The 19,256-nt window shown below is 56.8% G+C and overlaps 1 protein-coding gene across 1 annotated transcript in view; it reads right to left on the reverse strand.

The window, feature by feature from the left end:
* The window catches only part of MYOM3 (myomesin 3), a 42,938-nt gene extending 24,177 nt beyond the window's left edge, over positions 1 to 18,761 (reverse strand). Inside the window, exons 1-14 of the mRNA XM_068537787.1 lie at positions 18,607 to 18,761; positions 18,237 to 18,317; positions 17,354 to 17,513; positions 16,479 to 16,636; positions 12,698 to 12,793; positions 10,978 to 11,066; positions 9,231 to 9,275; positions 8,611 to 8,751; positions 6,939 to 7,100; positions 6,168 to 6,309; positions 4,975 to 5,174; positions 4,234 to 4,287; positions 3,721 to 3,848; positions 796 to 979 (exon numbers count right to left, since the gene is read on the reverse strand). Coding sequence (XP_068393888.1) covers positions 796 to 979; positions 3,721 to 3,848; positions 4,234 to 4,287; positions 4,975 to 5,174; positions 6,168 to 6,309; positions 6,939 to 7,100; positions 8,611 to 8,751; positions 9,231 to 9,275; positions 10,978 to 11,066; positions 12,698 to 12,793; positions 16,479 to 16,636; positions 17,354 to 17,513; positions 18,237 to 18,317; positions 18,607 to 18,740 — 1,774 coding nt within the window. The 5' untranslated portion in view covers positions 18,741 to 18,761. The remainder of the gene's footprint in view (positions 1 to 795; positions 980 to 3,720; positions 3,849 to 4,233; positions 4,288 to 4,974; positions 5,175 to 6,167; positions 6,310 to 6,938; positions 7,101 to 8,610; positions 8,752 to 9,230; positions 9,276 to 10,977; positions 11,067 to 12,697; positions 12,794 to 16,478; positions 16,637 to 17,353; positions 17,514 to 18,236; positions 18,318 to 18,606) is intronic.
* Positions 18,762 to 19,256: the final 495 nt, after the last annotated feature.

Consider the following 19,256-nt stretch of genomic DNA (forward strand, 5'->3'; position numbering starts at 1 on the left):
ATATATATATATGTATTTCTTTTCTCTACATTATTGAAATAGTACAAATCTAGGACTTTGAAATCTTCCCCAAACAGGCCTTGCAGCATATCAGGCTCTTCTCGGACGGGCAGTGCTGCAGCTGGGTTCCTTAAAGGACTAGTTGGTGATGGCAGCTGCAGGGAACCTTCTGATCTTATCAGAATCCAGAGGCCTCAGAGGAGAGAGGGAACCCCGGGAAGTCAGGACCAGGATGGAGCTGCCGCTGGGAGACTCAGGAAGGAGCCACAGGTGGGGGCTTCAGAACAATGGGTTTGGCAGGTGAGGACACCAAGGTTCTCAGCTCAGAAATGACCTACCCAGGCCCGCGCTGTGCTGCAGATGAGAGGGGTCCCACCTGGTGAGGCGGAGCTTGGGGTGGGACCAGGGAGAGGGCCGGAGGCCTGCCCAGGGGCTCACTCCTGGCTGCACAAGGTGGGGTCAGGCCCTGGTTGGAGACGTTTAGAACTGAGGGACCACTTGGTCACACTCAGATCCTGTGCTGGACCTGGCTGGATTCTGCAACCTGTGAATTGTTGATCTAGAAAAAATGTCTATACTTTCAAGAGCCTCCTGCCCAGAGAAATGTATGAATAATTCTTGATGGTCTAAAACTTTACAGGCCTGTGATCATGTTGCTTTTCAGCTTCGTGATAGGTAGAAGTGGTCAAGGACAGAGAAATGGGCACGGCTCTGTCCCTGCAGCCATGGGGTCCCGAGCCCTGGACGCTGACAGCCTGGCCTGGCCTGGCCCCATCTCCTGCGTCACACAGGTACCTGGCTTCCCCCTCAAGGCGATGGGCTCGCTGGGCTCCGAGGGATCGCTCATGCCGTGCTGGTTTATCGCTCGCACTCTGAAGACATACGACTTCCCTTTCTCCAGATCCAAAAGGGCGAATCTCGGGGATTTCACAGGCGTTTCTGAGTTGATGGCCTCCCAGGTGCCACTACCTATGACCGACTGTGACAAGGGAGAGAAACTTGCCTTTGGTTAAGTGGTTGCCTTCCCACATGTGCTCTCACTAACTTCTATCCTTGGCCCAGGCTGCCCCTCAACACCTGAACTCTGGATCCACCTGCCTCCGTGACGTCTCTACCTGGATGCCCTTCGAGCATCTCACATTCAACAGAACTGACCCTGGAACTTGCCCCCATGCCAATGCAGCCCACATCGAGTTAGTGGCACCCGTCCTTTCAGCTGCTCAGGCCAGAACCCTGGGAGCCATTCTGGACTCTTTCTCTCATTTCTCATCCCCCGAAGATGCTCTGTCAACAAACCCAGTTGGCTCTACCTTCAAAGTTTATCCAGAGTCCAACCATGGCTTATCACCCCCATGCTCCCCTCCACAACCCTGATCCAAGCCAGCATCGTCTCTCGCCTGAGTTATCTCAATAGCCTCCTAACTGGTCTGCCTGTTTCTACCTTTAACTCCCTTCGGTCTTTTCTCCAAATGACAGGCAGAGGCATCCTTTTACAACACAAGTCAGATTACATCCGTGTCTGCCCAGAACCCTCCCAAGCCCCGCATCTCCCTCAGAGCGAAGTTCTCCATGGCTTGACTCCTGCCACCTGTCTGGCCACATTCCATGCCCCCCTTTGCCCACTCACCAGGCTCTGTGTCCCCCTGCGGTTCCTTGATGGTGCCAGGCCCAATCCCTGCCTCTGGGCCTTTGCACTTGCTGGTCCCTTTTCTTGGAATGCTCTTCCCCCAGAAATCTCTGGTTTGCCCTTTATTTCCTTTGGGTCTTTACTCAAAACTCACCTTCTCAGGGTGGCCTCCCCAGCACCGCCCCCCCCCCCATGTGAAAGGTCAGCAGCCCCTCCCTCAACACTTCAAATCCCCTCCATGCTTTCTGTCTTTCTCCTAAGCTCCTACCATTAGCAAATGTGCCAAATACTTTTCGGATACTCCAATCTCAGCTCTGGAGGCAGGAGTTTGTCTGTTTTATCCACCACTGAGAACAGTACTGATGCGTGAGAGGTGCTCAGTCTATGTTTGTGGGATGAATACATGAGTAAATGGATGAATTCTCACAATACCTCTGCAAAGTGAGGGTTAACTTCCCCACCAATGAGGAAATTCAGGTTCAGGAAGTTTTGGTAACTTGGCCAAAAGTCACGCGTCTAATAGTTGGCATAGTTGGTATTTAAGCTCAGGCGTGGGTACCCCCCAAACCTGCTACTCTACACAGCATCGGGGCCCCAAAGGCAGCCATAAATCCTGTGTCTCTGGGTAGATAGAGGGTGAAGAGCCGAGGGTGATGCAGGTTAATAAGGCACCCAGAGGCCACTTCTGCTGAGTCTGGGTGTGAGAGTTAAAACCTAGAAGCCCTGGGGGGACCCACTGACCCTGCCCTCTCTATGCTTTTCCCTCCCGAGGCCCACCTGGCTGTCAGTAGCCTAGAACCCAGGTAGGCTAAGAAATCGCTACAAAAACCAAGGAACATGGCTGAGCACCACCCACTGTGTGCCAAGTTCTGTTCTAAGTCTTGACGTGCTTTAGTTAATTTGATTCTCACATCAACCCTATAAGATGTACAATTATTATGTCTATTTTATGGAAGAAGAAACTGAGGCACAGAGAGATTAAATTTCTTGCCCAAGGTCACACAGCTAGTAAGTAGCAGAGACAAGACTAGAACCCAGGCAGTCTGACTCCAAGGTCTTAACCATTATACTCTATAGCCTCACAAAACAAATCCTCCATTATCCATAGCGTTCCCATGTCAGAGAAATAGGATCACCTGTGAATGTGCAGAGAGGCCCATCTGGACAACGAGAGCCAGAGACTCTTTCCTGGAACATTTTTATTCCTTGATTCACTAAACCTGTACTGTCCACCTGCCATGTGCCAGGCACCGTGCTGGACCCAGCGAGTAATGAGAAGGTAAACCTGGTGTCTTCCTTTAGGGGGCTCATAGGCAAGAGCATCTCCTTGGGAAGGGTTTACAGTCCCAGGGCTGCGGGCCCTGGCTATGTGCTGCTTTTATTTCGTCCTCACGGGGTAGGGTCTCCATTCTATGCTGGAGGGAACTGAGGCTCAGAGAACTTAGTACAGTAGCTCACACAGCGGAAGTCAGGATTGGAATGGATCTGAACACCATGCTGTTTTTTACTCTGCCGCGATACCTCCCCTCCACTGTGAAATCCAGTTCACATGAGCTGCCCCTCTCCCCAGTCTCCCGCCCCTACTCTGCCCCCAGGGAGAACTGCCTCCTGGTGCTACCCGCCTCCAGCCCCCATGCCCTGTATGTGCTGTCCGTCAACGACCCTGGCAGGTGGGCACCATCCTGGCTTCCCTCCCACCCTGGCCCTGGCCAAGGTTAGGTGTTCGACCCAATGTGTGACCAGATGCCAGACAGACTTGGGTTGGGGGTGTACGCAGGAAATGGTGGATCTTACTGTTGTTACTGTCTGTGTCTCTTAATTTTGTGTATTTCCGTGAACAGCTTCCGGAACTATCAGTAACTGGCCTCTTGGGGCTGGAGGTAACCTCGAAAGGTCGTTTAATCCACCCCCCCTGCCTCTGTGCAGGGCTATGCTCAAGCCTTCCAGGCAGGAAATTCTCTTCTCTTCAGGCCTCCCCAGGGGACACTGCCGGGGTCTCCCAGCGCCTCCCTGAACACCCCCCCACGTCCTGGTAACACAGCGTGTCTATTTCTCAGGCCGGCCTGGGGCTGGGGCCCTTGGGGTCTCCGTACCTTCTCCAGGAAGTACGTCAGTGGGGCTTTGCCCCGGGGTCTTGGCTCCTCCCAGCCCAGAACCACATAGGCCTCGCGGATCTCGCTGGCGTGGACATTGGTCGGGGGCGAGGGAATGGTCACGAAGTCTGGAAGCAGAGCCATCCAGGGGCGGAGATGTGTGGGCCATCATAGACCCCGAATCTCAGCCCCTCACTTCACTGAGGAGGGAACTGGGGCCCAGAGAGGGGCAGAAACTTGCTCCAGTCGCCCAGCAAGGCCAGGCAGAGCCAGGGCCAGAACCCAGGTCTCCCCACGTCCTGCCGGGACTTTCCCCGACGTCTAATTCCTCGGCGAGGGGCGCAGTTGCCCACCAGAGAGTCTGGCCCCTCAGCCCGGATCCTACCCGCGCTCGCCTCCCCACACCCTGCACACGACAGCTTCTGCCTCTGGGTTCAGTTTGTGGCCCAGAGTTTCCAGAACTGCAAAGGGGGCTGGAGTCTTGAGACAAAGTGTCAGGAGGTTCACACGTACCTTCAGAATCATCTGTGCTGACCGTGATCGTTTTTCCTATATCAAAGGGGATCTCTAGTGGGGAGAAGGGAACATGTTAGGGGAGAACTAAGGGGTGCAGGGTGTGTGTGGTGGGCGGGGTCAGCAGGCGACAGGGAAGGGCCTGCCCCACTCTGGGTGCTGATTCCTCCCCGGCTCCTGGCCCTGGCCTTCCGGCCCCTCACTGTGGGCACTCAAGCAGGTCCATCTGGGCCCCAGCGATCTCAGGGGTCCAACGTGCAGCACCGCTGCTCTTGGACCCCAAAGATGCTCTGTCCTCTTGGGACAAAGAGGGACAGAGAGAAGTGATGGGGTCAGATCCCTAGGGCACAGCAAACCCAGATCAGGCTGGCTCCTCAGGGCTGAGAGGGCTGTGTCCCCCCCGCCGTCCAGGCTGGGGGCTTCTGAGGCAGGACGGTTTTCCTCCTTCAGATTAAGGGCATCTGAAGAGGGTGCTGTGGTTTTACCCCAGATTAGCATCTTGTGTGGACAGGTTTGTGTTTCTTACATCAGACGAGCTGTTCGTTCCCCCTCCAGCTAGGGGTTGCTAAGGACAGCACTGTGTCTCCTCCATCAGATTAGGGGTTCCTGAGGGCGGGGCTGTGTCTCCCCTCCTGGATCAGGGCTTGGCATGGGGGCTGTGCGCCTGTCTGCTGCGTGAGGCAGTCCTGAGTATGCCCTGACTGATGCTCTGGAATGTCCCTGCAGGGCCTCTGTGCCCACCTGTCTTCCTCCGGGCTTCCTCAGGGTCGCCCATGGCAACCGGTTCTGAAGCCTTGGAGGGAATGCTGCCGCCGGCTCTGCTGATGGCTCTCACCCGGAACCGATAGCTCTGGCCTTCGGCGAGGCCTTGGATTGGGCACCGACAGGTCCCGCCGGGGGTCTGGTGGCAGAGCACCCATTGTTCGGACTCGCCCTGGCACCTGTGGGAGAGAGGCCCCGGCTGCAGCCCCTGCCCACGACTCACATCTCCCCAGTTTGAGCCTCTTCCAGGTCCCTTCCCCACCCCTGGGCTGCCGGCCCAGCTCATCTCTCTCCATTTAAAAGCCCGGCTCCAACCTCGGGCCCCAGGAGGCCTTCTCACCATCCTCCACCAAGCACGGTGCTAATCAAAATAGCTAGTGCCTTTCATGGAGCTTTCCTGCGTGCCTGGAGCTGTGCTGTGTCCCTCCACACCCGTTATCTCGTTTAATCCTGACGGTCCTCACGGTTAGGTGTGATTACCTTCACTCTACCAACAGGATCCGCGTTTAGAGAGTGAGATGACTTGCCCAAGGTCACATGGCTTGTGAGTGGGCGAGTTAGCCTTTCCCCCGAGGGCTGTCCACTCCCTGTCGGAGTGCATTCCAGAGTGACCCTCGGAGTCTGGGGTCTCTGCGCCCCCCGGGGTGCCACTGTCCTCAGTACTGGCTGGATGGGGCCGCGTACCTCAGTTTCCTCATCTGTAGAATGGGGCACTAGAGAGTCCCCCTCCCCCTTACGTAGGGATTGTTGTAAGGATCCGAGTGGCTGGATTAGGTTCCCTCCAGCTAGGGCCTCGGAGCCGGCGGCAGGTGAAGGAGGTGGCATGTTCTGGGCCTTCCCTTTCCTGGTGTGCCCCCTCCCTCCCGCGTCAGTGCTACTCCGTCTCCCTCCCGCTACTCCGTCTCCGTCACTCAGGGAGGACAGCCTCCACATGTGCTCAGGTTTCAAGCACTGATGTTTGCCCCTCCCAGTGTCAGCTCCTGCTGTAAAGGGTCTAGAGGGCAGCGGCTGACTCCAGGGGCGGACACCCTTCTATTGCCCCTAAATAACACATCTACCTCCTGCCCTATTCCAAGGACAGGCATGGGGGTCCCTCTTTCCTGTGGCCCCCACTCTTATCCTCACAGAGCCATCTACCCCCATGGGCTCTGCCACTGAAGAGACCGACTCACAGCTCAATGGAGTAGCTGGTGATGGCGTTGCCACGGGTGTCGCTGGGCGGGGTCCACGTCAGGGTGAGGCAGTCTCTGTTCACGTTCAGGCATCGAACATTCAGGGGGGAGCCTGGAGCCCCTGGCTTCTCGGCTGCAGCATCTGAAGCCCGGGGTGGGCGGGGGTGGGAAGAGAGTTGGGGGGAGGCTCTTCCAGTCAATGCCCACTTGGCAACAGACCCCCTCCCGTTCTCACCCCTCGTCCTCTTCTCATTAACCACCCCCCAGGGGCTCAGTTTGATCTTGAGGAGCAGGACCTGAATAACAGCCTCTTCCTTTCAAACAACAGCATCTGGGGGTAGGGGGTAGGAGGACTGTTTATTAGGGGTCCATTCTACGCCACACACCTGAACAATTGGCATAATTAATCTCTGAGTTCTGGCGCAACCCCCCATCTTGCAGGTGGGAAAACTGAGTCTCATAGAGGAGAAGTGAATTACCCCAAATCACCCAGCTAGTGAAGTGGCAAAGCCAGGAGACAGAAATCAACCAGGACTAGAATGATCCCAGCCCACGATCAGCCCTCCCTCTCCAGCTGTCTCCGCGTCTGAGACTCTCAGGCTGTGTCCCTTTGGAGGGTCATGGGATGCACAGGGATTCTTAGAGAGACTCTACCCCAGCACCCCCAATATATAGCATGGAAACCGAGGCCTCAAGGAGCAGGGACTTGCCCAAATGTCCCACAGCAAATCAGTCAAGGCAGAGCCCCGGTCCCTCCACCCCCCGCCTCACCTCTCACAAACACATAGGCTCTCTGCTCCCGGAGCCCAGAGGGCGAGGGCACCTGGACCGTGTAGAGACCCTCGTCCTCCTTGTAGGCACAGGACACCTTCAGGGACGCCTGGCGGTCTGCGTAGAGCATCTGCCGGCGGCTGGAGGACTTCAGCAGCCTCCCTGCAGGGGGAGGGGTCCAGGGTGAGCTCGTGGGGGATCTGGGCCTCACCTGGGAACCCACAGATGCTCTGGGGGTCTAGGCAGAGGTGAGCTTGGCCTGGCTAGAGCCTGAGGCTCTGCTGGGGAGCTGGGGAGGGGGTGGTGACCTCTAGGACTCTACCAAGGTGGCCTCTGAACTTTCCTCTGCAGAAGGTTTGAGGCGGGGCGGGGGGTGGCAGGGCCGGGCCCAGGGAAGGGGCTGGGGCTTCAGTGAGGTAATGAGGGTTCAGGGAAGTGGTCGGTGGCTCGGTGAGCGGCTCGGTAAGGAGTTGGAGGTCCTGTGAAGAAGTGGGAACAAGAGAGATGGGGCCCTGTGTGAGGGTCAGGGGCTCTTTGGGATGCTGGGGGCTTGAGAAAGGAGGTGGGGCTCGGTGGGGAGGGATTGTGAGCTTAATGGAGGGAGGGGGGCCTGTTGAGGGGCGGTGGGGACTCAGGAAAGGGGTAGGGGACTTACTGAAAGAGTTGGGGTGTCAGTGAGGCAGGTGGGGACTGGGCAGGTGGGACCTTAGTGAGGGCAAGGGGAAGGGGCTCTGGGGCTCTAGGTCTCGCCCTGAGGTCCTGCTGTTGGACCATCCTGCTCCTTGTGCCACGCGAAGGCCCCTCCCTCCTGTCAGCACCTCTGTTCCGGAAGACCTACAGGTCTGGGAAACCTCTTGGCCTGTTATCGCAGCTGTTTCTCAGGGCTTGTGGCTTTCCCACTCCTCCGCCCCAGCCCCCAGCGGGGGCAGCTTCCCTAGGCTCAAGCTCTGGGGGGTCAGGGGGCTGTGCTCCTGGCCCTTTGGCTGCAGGCCTGGTCACGAATGGGGCAGGAGGTCCAGCTGTTCCTCTCCTCCCTGGCTGACCGGCCTTCCCCAGCCCTGGTCCATGACCCGCCCACCCCCCCCCCCCCAAGCATCTTCCAGCTCACGAGTAGCAGCTATGTACCTGCACCTACAACCCTGACTCTGAAAAGCCCAAGGCAGTTGTCACAACCTGCCCTGACCCTCCTCAGGCTGACCTGCTCCTGGCCTTGGCCTCTGTTCTTGTTGCTTCAAATGTCATCACCTACCCCTAGGGTGCTGATGTCGAGCCCATAGATGTAAAGGGCTGGGCTGGTGCCTGGCCAACCACAGGCTCTCAACGGGCAGTGTGCAATTGTGTTTTGGCTTCCTGCTCCCTCCCGGATGGAGAGCCCCTTGAGCTCATGCATGTCTGTTCCTAACCCTGCCCTGGCACCCAGCACAGGGCCTGGCACCACGGGTGCTCGGTGACACTTTGCAGGGTGACTTGATCTGAACCCACCTGGCTGTGCTCTGCTTCCCTCTACCTCATTGGCACCCATCGCCCAGCTTGTACCAGTTAGGGGGTGGGCATAGCTGAGTTCCTCTCTCCACCGGGGGCCCCAGAGGTGGGGATGGAGCCAGGGCTCTAGTCCCTCTCTGGCTTCCACCTCTGCCTCTGAAGGTTAGGGGCCAGGACTAGGGGTCCTCACCATCTCGGAACCACTGGATGTTCTGCTTGGCGTCTAACACATCTTCCGAAAATAGGCAGGACAGGGAGAAGGATTCCTTCTCACGGGCGAAGACTGGTTTCAGCACCGACGTGAATTCCACATTGGGGCCAAACATCAGTCCTGGGCGGGAACAGAAATTTAGGGCAGAAGTCTTCTGAGGCGGCCAGCCTAGCCTGGGGCTTAGATGGGAGTGAGGACCCTTCTGGGGTGTCCCCACTCCTCTGGGTCAGGATTCACAGTTTTGCAGGTGGTGTTAACAAGGAGAAGAGGGGGCCTGATCCTGGGGGCCGGGGTTGGGGAAGAGATTTCTTTAGGTGGGACCAGATGAGCTGAAACGGCAAATACTGGTTTGTCTTTTTGGATTTGCCTTTCTCATTCAGTTTTGGCCACTGAGAGTGCAGCAGCTGGAGGCAGCTCTGGGGTGCCTAGGGACCCCAGAAACCAGTCTACAAGTATTAACAGTTTATAGGCAAACCACCCGTGGACATCCCTTTGTGGGCAGTGGATGGCTATATTCTAAAGGGGACTGTTGGGGGCCCTGAAGAGGAGCCCCAGACACCCTCCTCCCTGAAAGCCCATCCCTCCCCCAGCCTCCTTACTTTTAAAGATCTCCGAATCGAAGCCTGCATCCTTCCCCAGGTAAGCTGAAAACCCAGAGCAAATGGAGTTGGAGAAGGCTCAGAGCCCACGTTCCTACTGGATTTTGGAGGCATGGCCTTTGGGCGTGGGTTTGAATCCTGATCTGGCAGTGGCTCCCCCTTCGGCTTGGGGAAAGTTTCCTAGCCTTTCTGTGCCTCAGTTCCTTCCTGATTCCTCCCTGATGGTGGTGGTGGTGGGGTTCTGAATACATGAGTTCACATGAACAAAGCCCTCAGCAGGAGCCTGGCATACAGTCGGTGCTCAATAAATGGTGGTTTCCTTCCTTTACCCAAATCCACCGGCAGAATCACAGTCCTGCAGGTGGAGCCTGGTCAGACTGGGATTTCTGGTGGGTCCAGGGCAGCGCTAAGAGAGCCTCCTGGAGGCTTCAGGGTGAAGTCCAAGGTGGTGTGGACACGGACCACCAGGGGATAGTGAGAACAGTTTTTATTCACATAGCGTGTACCACGTGCCACTTATTAACTCATTTAATCCACAGAAGCCTTGTCTGTTGTTGTCATTATTATCCTCTCATACAAATGAGGAAACTGAGGCATAATCACCTAGCGAGCACCCCAGCAGCCTGAAGCCAGGACATGACACTGGTCCCTGGGATGGCCTTGATGGAGGAGGGATGGGGATGTGGATGGAAGGATGGGAAGGATGGGCAGACAGAGGAAGGCAGGGCCCAAGGGCCCGATGCCTGACCTTGCAATTGACTCTGGGCACTGCCTATAGGGACGGCTCAGATTCCACCCAGAGAGCCTGGCCTGGCAGCGGGGACAGCTGCCTCCCAAGAGCTATTTGGGGAACAGGGCAGAGGGGTAGAGAGGCTGTGAAGGACAGTTGAACAAGGTCCGATGAGAGGCTGGGAGATGGGAACTAGACTCCGGCCTGTCTGCTGCCCTGTGTGTGTGTGTGTGTGTGTGTGTGCACGAACCCACACACGTGCAGCTTCTCTCTCGGGGCCCTGAGGGCAAGGCCTTGGGCTCAGAGGTGTGGCCTCCTGGGTTGGGCTTGGCCCTGGCCTTGGGGTCGGGGGAGGGAGGGTTAGCCTTCCCCCAAGAGCCTGATCCAGCCAAGTTTTACCTAAACCATCTCATTTAATCCACAGGAGTATCTGAGGGAGGCAGCAGGATTCCCCCTTTGCAGGTGGGGAGGTCAGGTAAGTGAGATGGCACCCAGGCTCTCACGGCCAGTCAGCGCCAGAGGCAGCATGTGGACTGGGGTCTGGCAGATTCCTGAGCGTCTCCTCTGCTTCATGCTGTGATTAACCTCCAGGAGGCACCTGAGCCAACTGGAGAACATGCACCAGAAGCCAAAAGGGGCCGTGGGGGTCAGGAGGGGAGTTGGTAGGACTCGGCCTTTGCCCCTGAGGACCGCTGGTAGCCAGGCCGCCCTCCCAGGGGCCCTGAGCTGGATCTGGACCGAAGCCCAGCTCGCTGGGATGAGCATGGTCTTTGGGGACAGGCAGGTGGTGTCCCCTTGAACAGGAATGTAGGTTGTACAGTCTGAGGGCGGAGACTCTCACTTGCTCTGAAGGCCCCGGGGAGCGGGAATCCCGGGGGCTGCCCTGGTCACCTGATCCCAGACCAAATACCCCTGGGCTGGGGGTCCCTCCCCGAGTCTGACGCAGACTCATGTCCTCATCTGCTCATGTGGGGTTTGCTGTGGGCTTTCTGGCCTGTTGGGGACGGCAGGACTCACTGCGGACAAGGACTTTGGCGAAGGAGGAGGCCTGGCCGTAGGCGTTCTTGACCATCACTGTGTAGGTGGCTGCGTCCTCAATGGTGCATCTGGAAAGGAGGGAGGGAGATGTTCCCCCCGAGACGGCTGGGCTCCACGGGAAACTCAAGTCCCCGTGCAGGTGGGGTGTGGGGGGAAGGCGGGGGTTAACAGGAAGGCCTGGGGGAGGGCTTTAGGCTCTAGGTCAGGGCCTGCCTCTGAGAAGCTGGGGGCCTTTGGGCTGCCACTGTCCCTCTCCACGCCTCCAAGTCCTCCGCTGAAAATCTCGGGACGTAACACCAGCCTAAACCACCTCGGGTGAAAGTGCTTTGAAAATATGATTGTTATCAGAACACTTAAGCTAAGTGACTTGTCCAGAGTCCCAGAGCAACTGGAACTCAACCCAGCTTTGAGGTGACGAGCCCTCTCCCAGGCACGGCCTCTGGCCCTATCAACACCTCCAGAGCAGAAACCTGGAGCAGTAGTTGCCCCAGGTACACTGCCAGTCTGCGCCAGAACTGGGCCGGATGCCCAGGGGTTCTCAACCGCAGGCCTGGGTCTCACCACCAGCCAGGACCGCCTTGTCTTGTTCCCAGTGGAGGCTTGGGCCAGCTCCATCCCAGGGGCACCATGGTGGCAAAGAGGGTAGATGGTAGGACACAAGTCACACATCCAGCCCCATCAGCAAGCAGAGAGGCCCCTTGGTGCCCCTCACCTCCCCTGGCTGCTCAGGGCAGGAATCCCTCTCGTTTCAAGGGCCGGTTCCACGTGTCCCTCCAGGCTGCCCAGCCCTGCATGCTCTCCCCGACTGTGCAGCCCACGGGGCACCTCCCTTTGTAGCCTTGGATGGTCAGGTATTTATGTCCATGTGGCCTCACTTTGTTTCTCGAGGGTCCTGTTCACATTTGTGTCTCTGAAGCCCGAGCTGGTTGAGGTGGAGGGTTTGGTGTATTGGAAAGAACCCAGATGGAGAGAACTGACTCAGACCCAGGCCCTGCCCTGTACAAGCTGCGCAAGACACTTAATCTTTCAGAGCCTCAGTTTTCTCATCTGTAACACGGACAGAACAATGCTTCCCTGCGTTGTTGAGAATGGTGGTGGGCATTATCAACCATATGTGTAAAGCAGCAAGCACAGGCCTTAGCACCCGGAGGAATTCAGCACCTGGCAGCTCATACGAATAATGCACACTTCGGGGCAGACGGTACTCATATTCTCCCTCCATACATCCTGCCTCTTCTTTTAAAACCATGCTTAAGACTCACCACCTCCTGAAAGACCTACCTAATTCTCTCCTTCCAGCTGCTTCCCCTTGCACGTGTGTGTGTGTGTGTGTGTGTATACATGTGTTTTCTCTCCTCCAGCAAGGAGCTCTCCCCGCATGCCTAGCTCAGCATTCATTCAGTCCTTGCTGCTAGCCTCTGAGTCCAAATTTCTCACCGCATATTCCAAGGCTTTAGAATCACATGGGGGTGTCTGTTAAATACAAATGCCTGGGCCCCACTTCAGACCAATTTAACCTGACTCTCTGGGGGCAAAAGGAGGGTACATCCCACAAATCAGTATTTTAACAAGCGCCCCAGATACTTCTGAAGATGAGGCTGACTTGGTTCATAGCTCCGAGGAAGGGTTTGGACTCATTGCTCTGGCTGTGGTAGTGCTAGGACTGGGGGCCGTGGGTCTCTAGGGCTCATGGTCTTACCTCCTAATCTCCAGTGTCAGCAGCCCATAGTTATTGGTGATTCGGTACTTTCCGGCAGGGAAGAGGCGGAGATCAATTCGCATGTCATTTTTGTACCTGTAGAGACACAGTGGTCTGTGGAAGGCAGTGTGATTCTGTGTGGGAAGGATCCCGAGCCTCTCAGACCTGGATTCCAACCTCGGCTTTGTGCTGCTTACCTGTGTGACCCAGGGCAGCACTTTCACTGCTCTGAACCTCAGTTTTCCTCATCTGTGAAATGGGAATAATAATTGCACTGACCTTGTAGGGTTGTTGTGATGATTAAATGGGATAAGATACGTAAAGCTTGAAGGCAGTACATATCACTGGTCCCCAACCTTTTTGGCACCAGGGACCGGTTTTGTGGAAGACAATTTTTCCACAGACAGGGAGGGGTGGGGAGGGGGATGGTTCAGGGGTTGGGAACCCCTCCTGTAGATGCTCAAGGGTTCATTCTCTTCTGGAGGGTGAGAAGAGGGAACTGTAATTAGGGGTATCTGCCCCTCCCCCTACCAGTGGTATCCCCCAAGGACCAGGCCCCAGCTTTTCCTTCCTCTCTGAAGGGGTACCAAGGAAAGTTCCCCATCCCTACCTTCTTGTCAACCCCAAGGACAGCAGTTCTTGATCTCAGTTCTTGTTAAAATCACCAGAGGAAGCTTTAACAGTCTCCATGCTCAGAGTCTGAACGTAAGCCTTTGAGAATTTGCACCAGAAACTGCTCATTGTTCTCCAGTAGCCATTCTCCCTCTTATTCTAAAGTAAATATAACATGTTTCTTAGCCTCTCTTTCTGCTAGGTGTGGCCATGTGACTAAACTAAGTCTTGTCAGCAGAAAGTAAGTACAAGCTTCTGATGACATCCTTTGCCCCTTTTCCCATCATCTTTCCCTCCATTCTGTGGCAAGAATATGGCCATGAGGGCTGCATCTCGAACCAGGAAGGCCTGTGCCCTGAAGCAGTGTGAGGGAACAGGCCTGCGTCCCTGAGGAATCTGTGGGTGGAGTTGCCATAGCAGCCCTACCCTGTCTACATCAGACATTTACATGAAAGAAAAAAAAGATCTATCTTATTTAAGCCTTTAAAAAAATCTCCATGCCCAGTCTGAAGCCCAGATCAATGAAATCACTTACAAGAAATGTTAAGTGATTCACTTACAAGAAATGCTTACATTTCACTTACAAGAAATGCTCAATTTGAATGAATGCCACCTGGGCATGGGACCTGGGTATCAGTAATTTTTAAAATTTCCCAGGTGATTCCCGAGCATGGCCCCGCAGATCGCCCTGCCCGGCTGTACCCTGGATACTTCCTTTTGTTTTCTGTGAACTCTGGGGTCTGGTTTTCTCTGCCACAGGCACTGGACAATGAGGTGGCCTTGTGTCTGTCCACAGCCCACTGGGGTATGTTCTGGAGGCCTGAGGAGTCGGGGCTAGCGAGTGAATGTCTGTGAAAGTTAACTTGCTGTGTGACCTTGGGCAAATCAGTCCCCCTCTCTGGGCCTCTGTGTCCATGAGAACTTTGCATGAAAAGTCAGCCCCAGTGCTGGTTGAGGTCAAAGAGGAGGCCTTGGCCAAGAGAGGGCACCCCAACCTCAGTACATCACCTTCCTTGGACAGCCCCCGCCCCGTTTGTCTCCATAGCAACCAAACAGTGCTGTGCCCATGCCCCACTACACAGCCCCCAGGCTGTGACCTCTTCTGAAAGGAGCCCAACTAAGTGTCCTGTGGGGAGGATGGTGCCTAATCTGCATGCCCAATCTTTCCACGTCTCCCAGGTCTGGGGGCCAAGGTCAGCCCCCCCACCCGCCAGCTGTCAGGAACATTCCAGACAACTCAGCCTGGCCAGCTTTCTGCCTTTCCCAGAAAAAGCAGCAGCTGCAGCTCTGGGCTCAACCTGGACAGCCAGAGACCTGAGGTCTCATTTTGCCTCTCTCTGGGCTCTAGTCCCCTGCCTGAACGGCAGGCCCTTGAAGGATGAGGCTGAATGGCAGCCAATCATAAAACAGCATTAAGTGAGACAGCTAAGGCGAGGCACCCAGCCTAGAGCCTGGCTCAGAGAGGCCCACATAAAAGAGTGAGATTTTTATTATTTTTCTAGGTTTATTTTTCCCCTGCATATTCTGGTGTTTTTTTCCCCCTCCCCCCCCCCTTTATTTTTTTAATTTTTAATTTTTTGGCCATGCGGCTTGTGGGATCTTAGTTCCCCCACCAGGGATCGAACCTATGACCCTGGCAGTGGACCGCCAGGGAATTCCCCATATTTTGGTGTGAGATTTTACTTTTGAAGGCTACTTGGCCTGGGAGAGTGATTCTGACATTAATGAATTGTGGCCAGGGCCCACTTCTGCAGTGTAAACACAGCCAGCCTGGGCCTTGCCTAACTCGCCCTGAAGTTGCTCCTGCATTCAGGAAGTGCTCAATATTGCTGAATGAATGGACTCGCCTGACAAGCCTGGGCAGCCAGGATCTTCCTGCTGACCGGCGGGCTGGGTCTCTACCAGGGCCTGGGCAGAGCTCTGGAGGCCAATCCCAGGATGATGTGTGGCCCTGCCGGAGGTGATTGATGATGGGAAACCAGATCCCAAAGCCAGGAGCCCCGGGGGCCACCTGAGTCCCTCTGGCTGGAGGTGGGCCTGGCCTTGGCCTCTGCCACTTACAAGAAATGCTCAGCTCCTTGTTGTGGCAACCTTGCTGGCAAGGGTGGAAACAAGACTCCCTCCCAGGAGGCTCCCATGCAATGCCTTAGATGTGGGCCTCAGTGCCAAGGCAGGGCAGGGCTTGGCTGCCAGGCCAGGCCAGCTGAGCAGCTGACCCCCACTTAGCCCAGGCTGGCTGTTGGGAGCAGTCCTCCTACCGGACTGCCTTGGTCCCCAAGGAATTTGAATGAATGCCACCTGGCAATGACCAGCCCCAAGGCCACCTCCCTCAGAACACTTTTCTTGATTGCTCTTGGCCTAAGCTCTTTTTCTTTCTCTGACTTCTGAGGCATTATATATGCTTTAAGGAAAAAAAAAAAGAAAAACCAACTGTAATGATCACTTTCCTACTTTCTCCTACTCTCCACCCCCACTTCCACCAGGCCCATTCAGGAGGCTCCTGCCTCTGCCCGCCTCTGCCAGCAAGGCTTCGACTCTGTGGTTCTGTTACGTGTTCATTCCCAGGAAAGGCACCTCCTGCTTTCCCAGCACCTTTCAAGTTCTGAGGGCTTCCACGTTGTCGTGGCATTAAATCCTCACCACGTGCAAGCCAGACAGGAGGTCTTCAACCCATTTTACAGAACAGGAAATGGAGGCAGGACCAGAGAGGTTAAGAGCCATAGTTGAGACCACACACCAAGTTGGCAGAGAGAGAGCGAGGCCTGGGCTCCTTCTCACTGCAGGGCCCCCACCTCCCTGCCTCCTCCCATCTTCCTGCAGCCCCAGAGATGTCCAGCTCAGAGCAGCTGCCTTCACATGCCACCAGAATCGTATTTTTATAAGCGCTGACTCCCCGGGCAGCCCAGACTTCTAGCCCCAGGCTGGCTGGGAGGCAGCTAAGAATAACCCCTCCTGAGCCTCCCCAGCAGCTGCTGCTCTGTTTGGGGCGGGCAGAGCTCAGGGTCTGTGGGTCTGCAGCTTTTCTAAGGCGGCAGGAACTTCTAGGGGAGGGGCCGGGTCCCTGGAAGGGAGGTGTTGGGTGTAAGGAACTCACACTCAGGGAACCCCCAGAGGCCCAGAGCGTGGGGGCAGGGCAAGGACCCCTTCTCTCCTGCCCCCGGGGGCTTACCAGGTGACCTGGGGTGGAGGCGAGGCCTGCACGGTGCAGGTCAGTAGGACCGTGGTGCGCTCCCAGACCGCGTGGGAACGCAGCGGGATACAGAACCAGGGCCCGCGTCCGGAACACAGCTCCCTCAGCTCCTTGGCCTCCCGGACCTTCTTCTCTGTCTGGAGGCGGGAGGGGGCCTGTGACTTCTATGAGCCGGGGCACCACCTCTCCCCCGTCTTTGCTGTTACCTCCCCCCCACCCCCGAACACCCACACCCAGGCTCTGGAGTCGGGCCCACATGGGCTAGAGCCCCTCCCCCACCAGCGGCTGAGAGGCAGCGTGCTACAGAGCGCAGGGCGTGGGGTCAAGGCCAAACGCTGCCACTTACTAGCTGTGAGACCGTAGGCCAGACCTCCATTTCCTTATCTGCAAAATGGGGATGATAATAATATTCCCCCACCCGCCTGTGGGGTTACAGTGAGGATTAAATGAGTTAATATGCGAAAAACATAGGCACTGATAACACCCATGTAAGTATTACAACTATTGTTGTCCTGCCCAGGGAGGGGGTATGGAAGTGGCTTCAGATCCCTGACATTTGTCAGGAGTAGCATTCCCTGAGGGTCTTCTGTGTTCTAGGCACTGGGAAAGTGACTTTATCAGCCTGATCTCATTTACGTCCCACCTCGACACCAAGCATTGGTACCACATACACCCATTTCACAGATGAGAAAACCGAGGCTCAGTTAGAATTATTGCTTGACCAAGGTCACGCAGCTAGAGGGTAGGGGCACTGGGATGTCCAGCACTTCTTGCGAAGGGGGTAGGTCGAGTTGGATGGCATGTGATGGGTCTCAGTTTCCAGGGCCCTGGAGGCCCCAGCCCATCCCTCTCACCTGCCATCTCAGCGCCTTCCGGTCTCGCCTCTGGCGCAGCAGCCACCGGGTCCGTAGGAAGGCGATCTCCATCTTCTCCCACTCATTGCCGAAGCCCACCCGCTTCTGCCCTCGCTCCTCCAGCTCCACGGTGCTGGTCTGGCGCCTCAGCTGGGCCTCCCTGCGGTGACGGAGGCTGTCAGGGGTGGAGACCCTGGGGGTGGTGATGTGGGGATGCCCTGGCCCTGCCTTCCCCAAGCCCAGCACTGCCGGCCACACTTAAAGCTTCTTGAGGACAAGGGCAACTTCTAATCCTCTCTTGCCTCCAAAATACCCTGAGTGGGTCCGGCTTTTAGAAGGTGCGTAATGAATATTATTGATACAGTTCATAAGGCTCTTTCACAAACCATTGTTCCTCTTGTTTTCACTACAAGCAGGTGGACAGGTCTTAGTCTCCCCATTCTACAGGGTAGGGACCTGAGGCTGGGTAACTTGCTCCAGGCCAGCCAGGACCAGGACCCAGGCCTCCTGATGCTCTAGGGCTCAGAGGCCTTCCCATCTCGGGACTCGTGTCCAAAATTTGGGCTGGTTTCCTTGCTCCTCCTCTCCCCATCCCCAGCCTCCTTCCCCACCATGGAAGCCGGATGGTGGAGTACAGACCCCCACCAGCCTCTCCCTCGGGGATGGTCCCTCACTACTGCCTGCGGGCTCATCCAGAGGGTGGTGCAGCGGGCTTTGTGGTCGGTCAGCCCCGGGCTTAAACCCCTGACTAGCCGCTTACTCTAGATGTGTAACTTCGGGCAGGTTCTTCAAGCTGAGTGTGGGAGCCCAGTGGGGAGGCAGAGGACTGGACAGGATGACCTCTTCCCAGCCCAGGGCTCTCTGGAAAGGTCACCTGACTTACCACGATGTCTCTGAGGAGGCCGTCAGAGCCAGGGCAGCTGCGAGGGCGTAGTCTGCCGCGCTGAACTGATCCTCTTCCTCGCTGCCCCCGGGAAAAGAGAGTTCATGGCTCCTGCAGGTTTGGCTGGGGGTCTGGCTGGGGGATCCACCTGCCTACCTCAGGGCACTAGCAGGCACAGCTGTGCCTCTCTCCTCACACCGGGTCTCAGAAAGCAGGGCTGTGCCTGTCTCCTCAAACTGAAGTATACAGAGGTCAAGGCTACGCCTCCCCCCGCAGACTGGGGCCTCCAGAGAGCAGGGCTGTGCCTCCCCGTCAGACCGAGGGCCCTGGGGGAAGGGCAGGGGCTGGGGTGGGTCCCCGAGGCTCCCACCTGCTGCGGAAGGTCCATTTCCGCGTGGAGGAGCCCATCTGCAGGCTGTGTTGCCGCGCCTCCTTCTGTTCTTCTTCCCGGCGGTGTTCTAGCCTGTGCACTGCCACGGCCTCGGGTGCCCGGGGCTCCCCCATACCTCCCGGGCTCTGGGGCAGAGTTATGGCTGCAAGAGCGACAACCTGCTGAGCCAAGGTGCACGGTCACTCCACCAGGCGTCCACCCAGCCCTTCCCCGTGGGGTCCGCCAGCATCTCTGGAGGTTTGCTGGTAGGGGTTCTCTCTCCCGTGGGCAGACGGGGGAGCTCAGGCCCGATGCGGGGGGGCCCGCCCCAGGTGACAGAGGCAGGCTTTGCGCTCTCAGCCTGGCTTGTCCACCACTCCATGCGCTGCCCCAGCGGCCCCCGGCTTCCACCGGCACCTGCCCCCCTCCCCTGCATGACCTGGGCAAGGCCCTCCCTTCTCCGGGTCTCAGCTTCCCAGACGGTGAGGGATTGGGCACTCTGATGTCCAGGACATGGAGAGGCAGGCGAGGAGAGTGGGGGACCCCCAGCTAGCTAGCTCTGGGTTCTTGCACTAAATTCTTTCCCAGATCTGGGGTGCGGTGTCACCACCAGGCCTCTGAGGGCCCTCTGATACTGAAGCTCTAGGATG

This window comes from Eschrichtius robustus, chromosome 3 (assembly GCF_028021215.1).
Source record: "Eschrichtius robustus isolate mEscRob2 chromosome 3, mEscRob2.pri, whole genome shotgun sequence".
Classification (NCBI taxonomy): Eukaryota; Metazoa; Chordata; class Mammalia; order Artiodactyla; family Eschrichtiidae; genus Eschrichtius; species Eschrichtius robustus.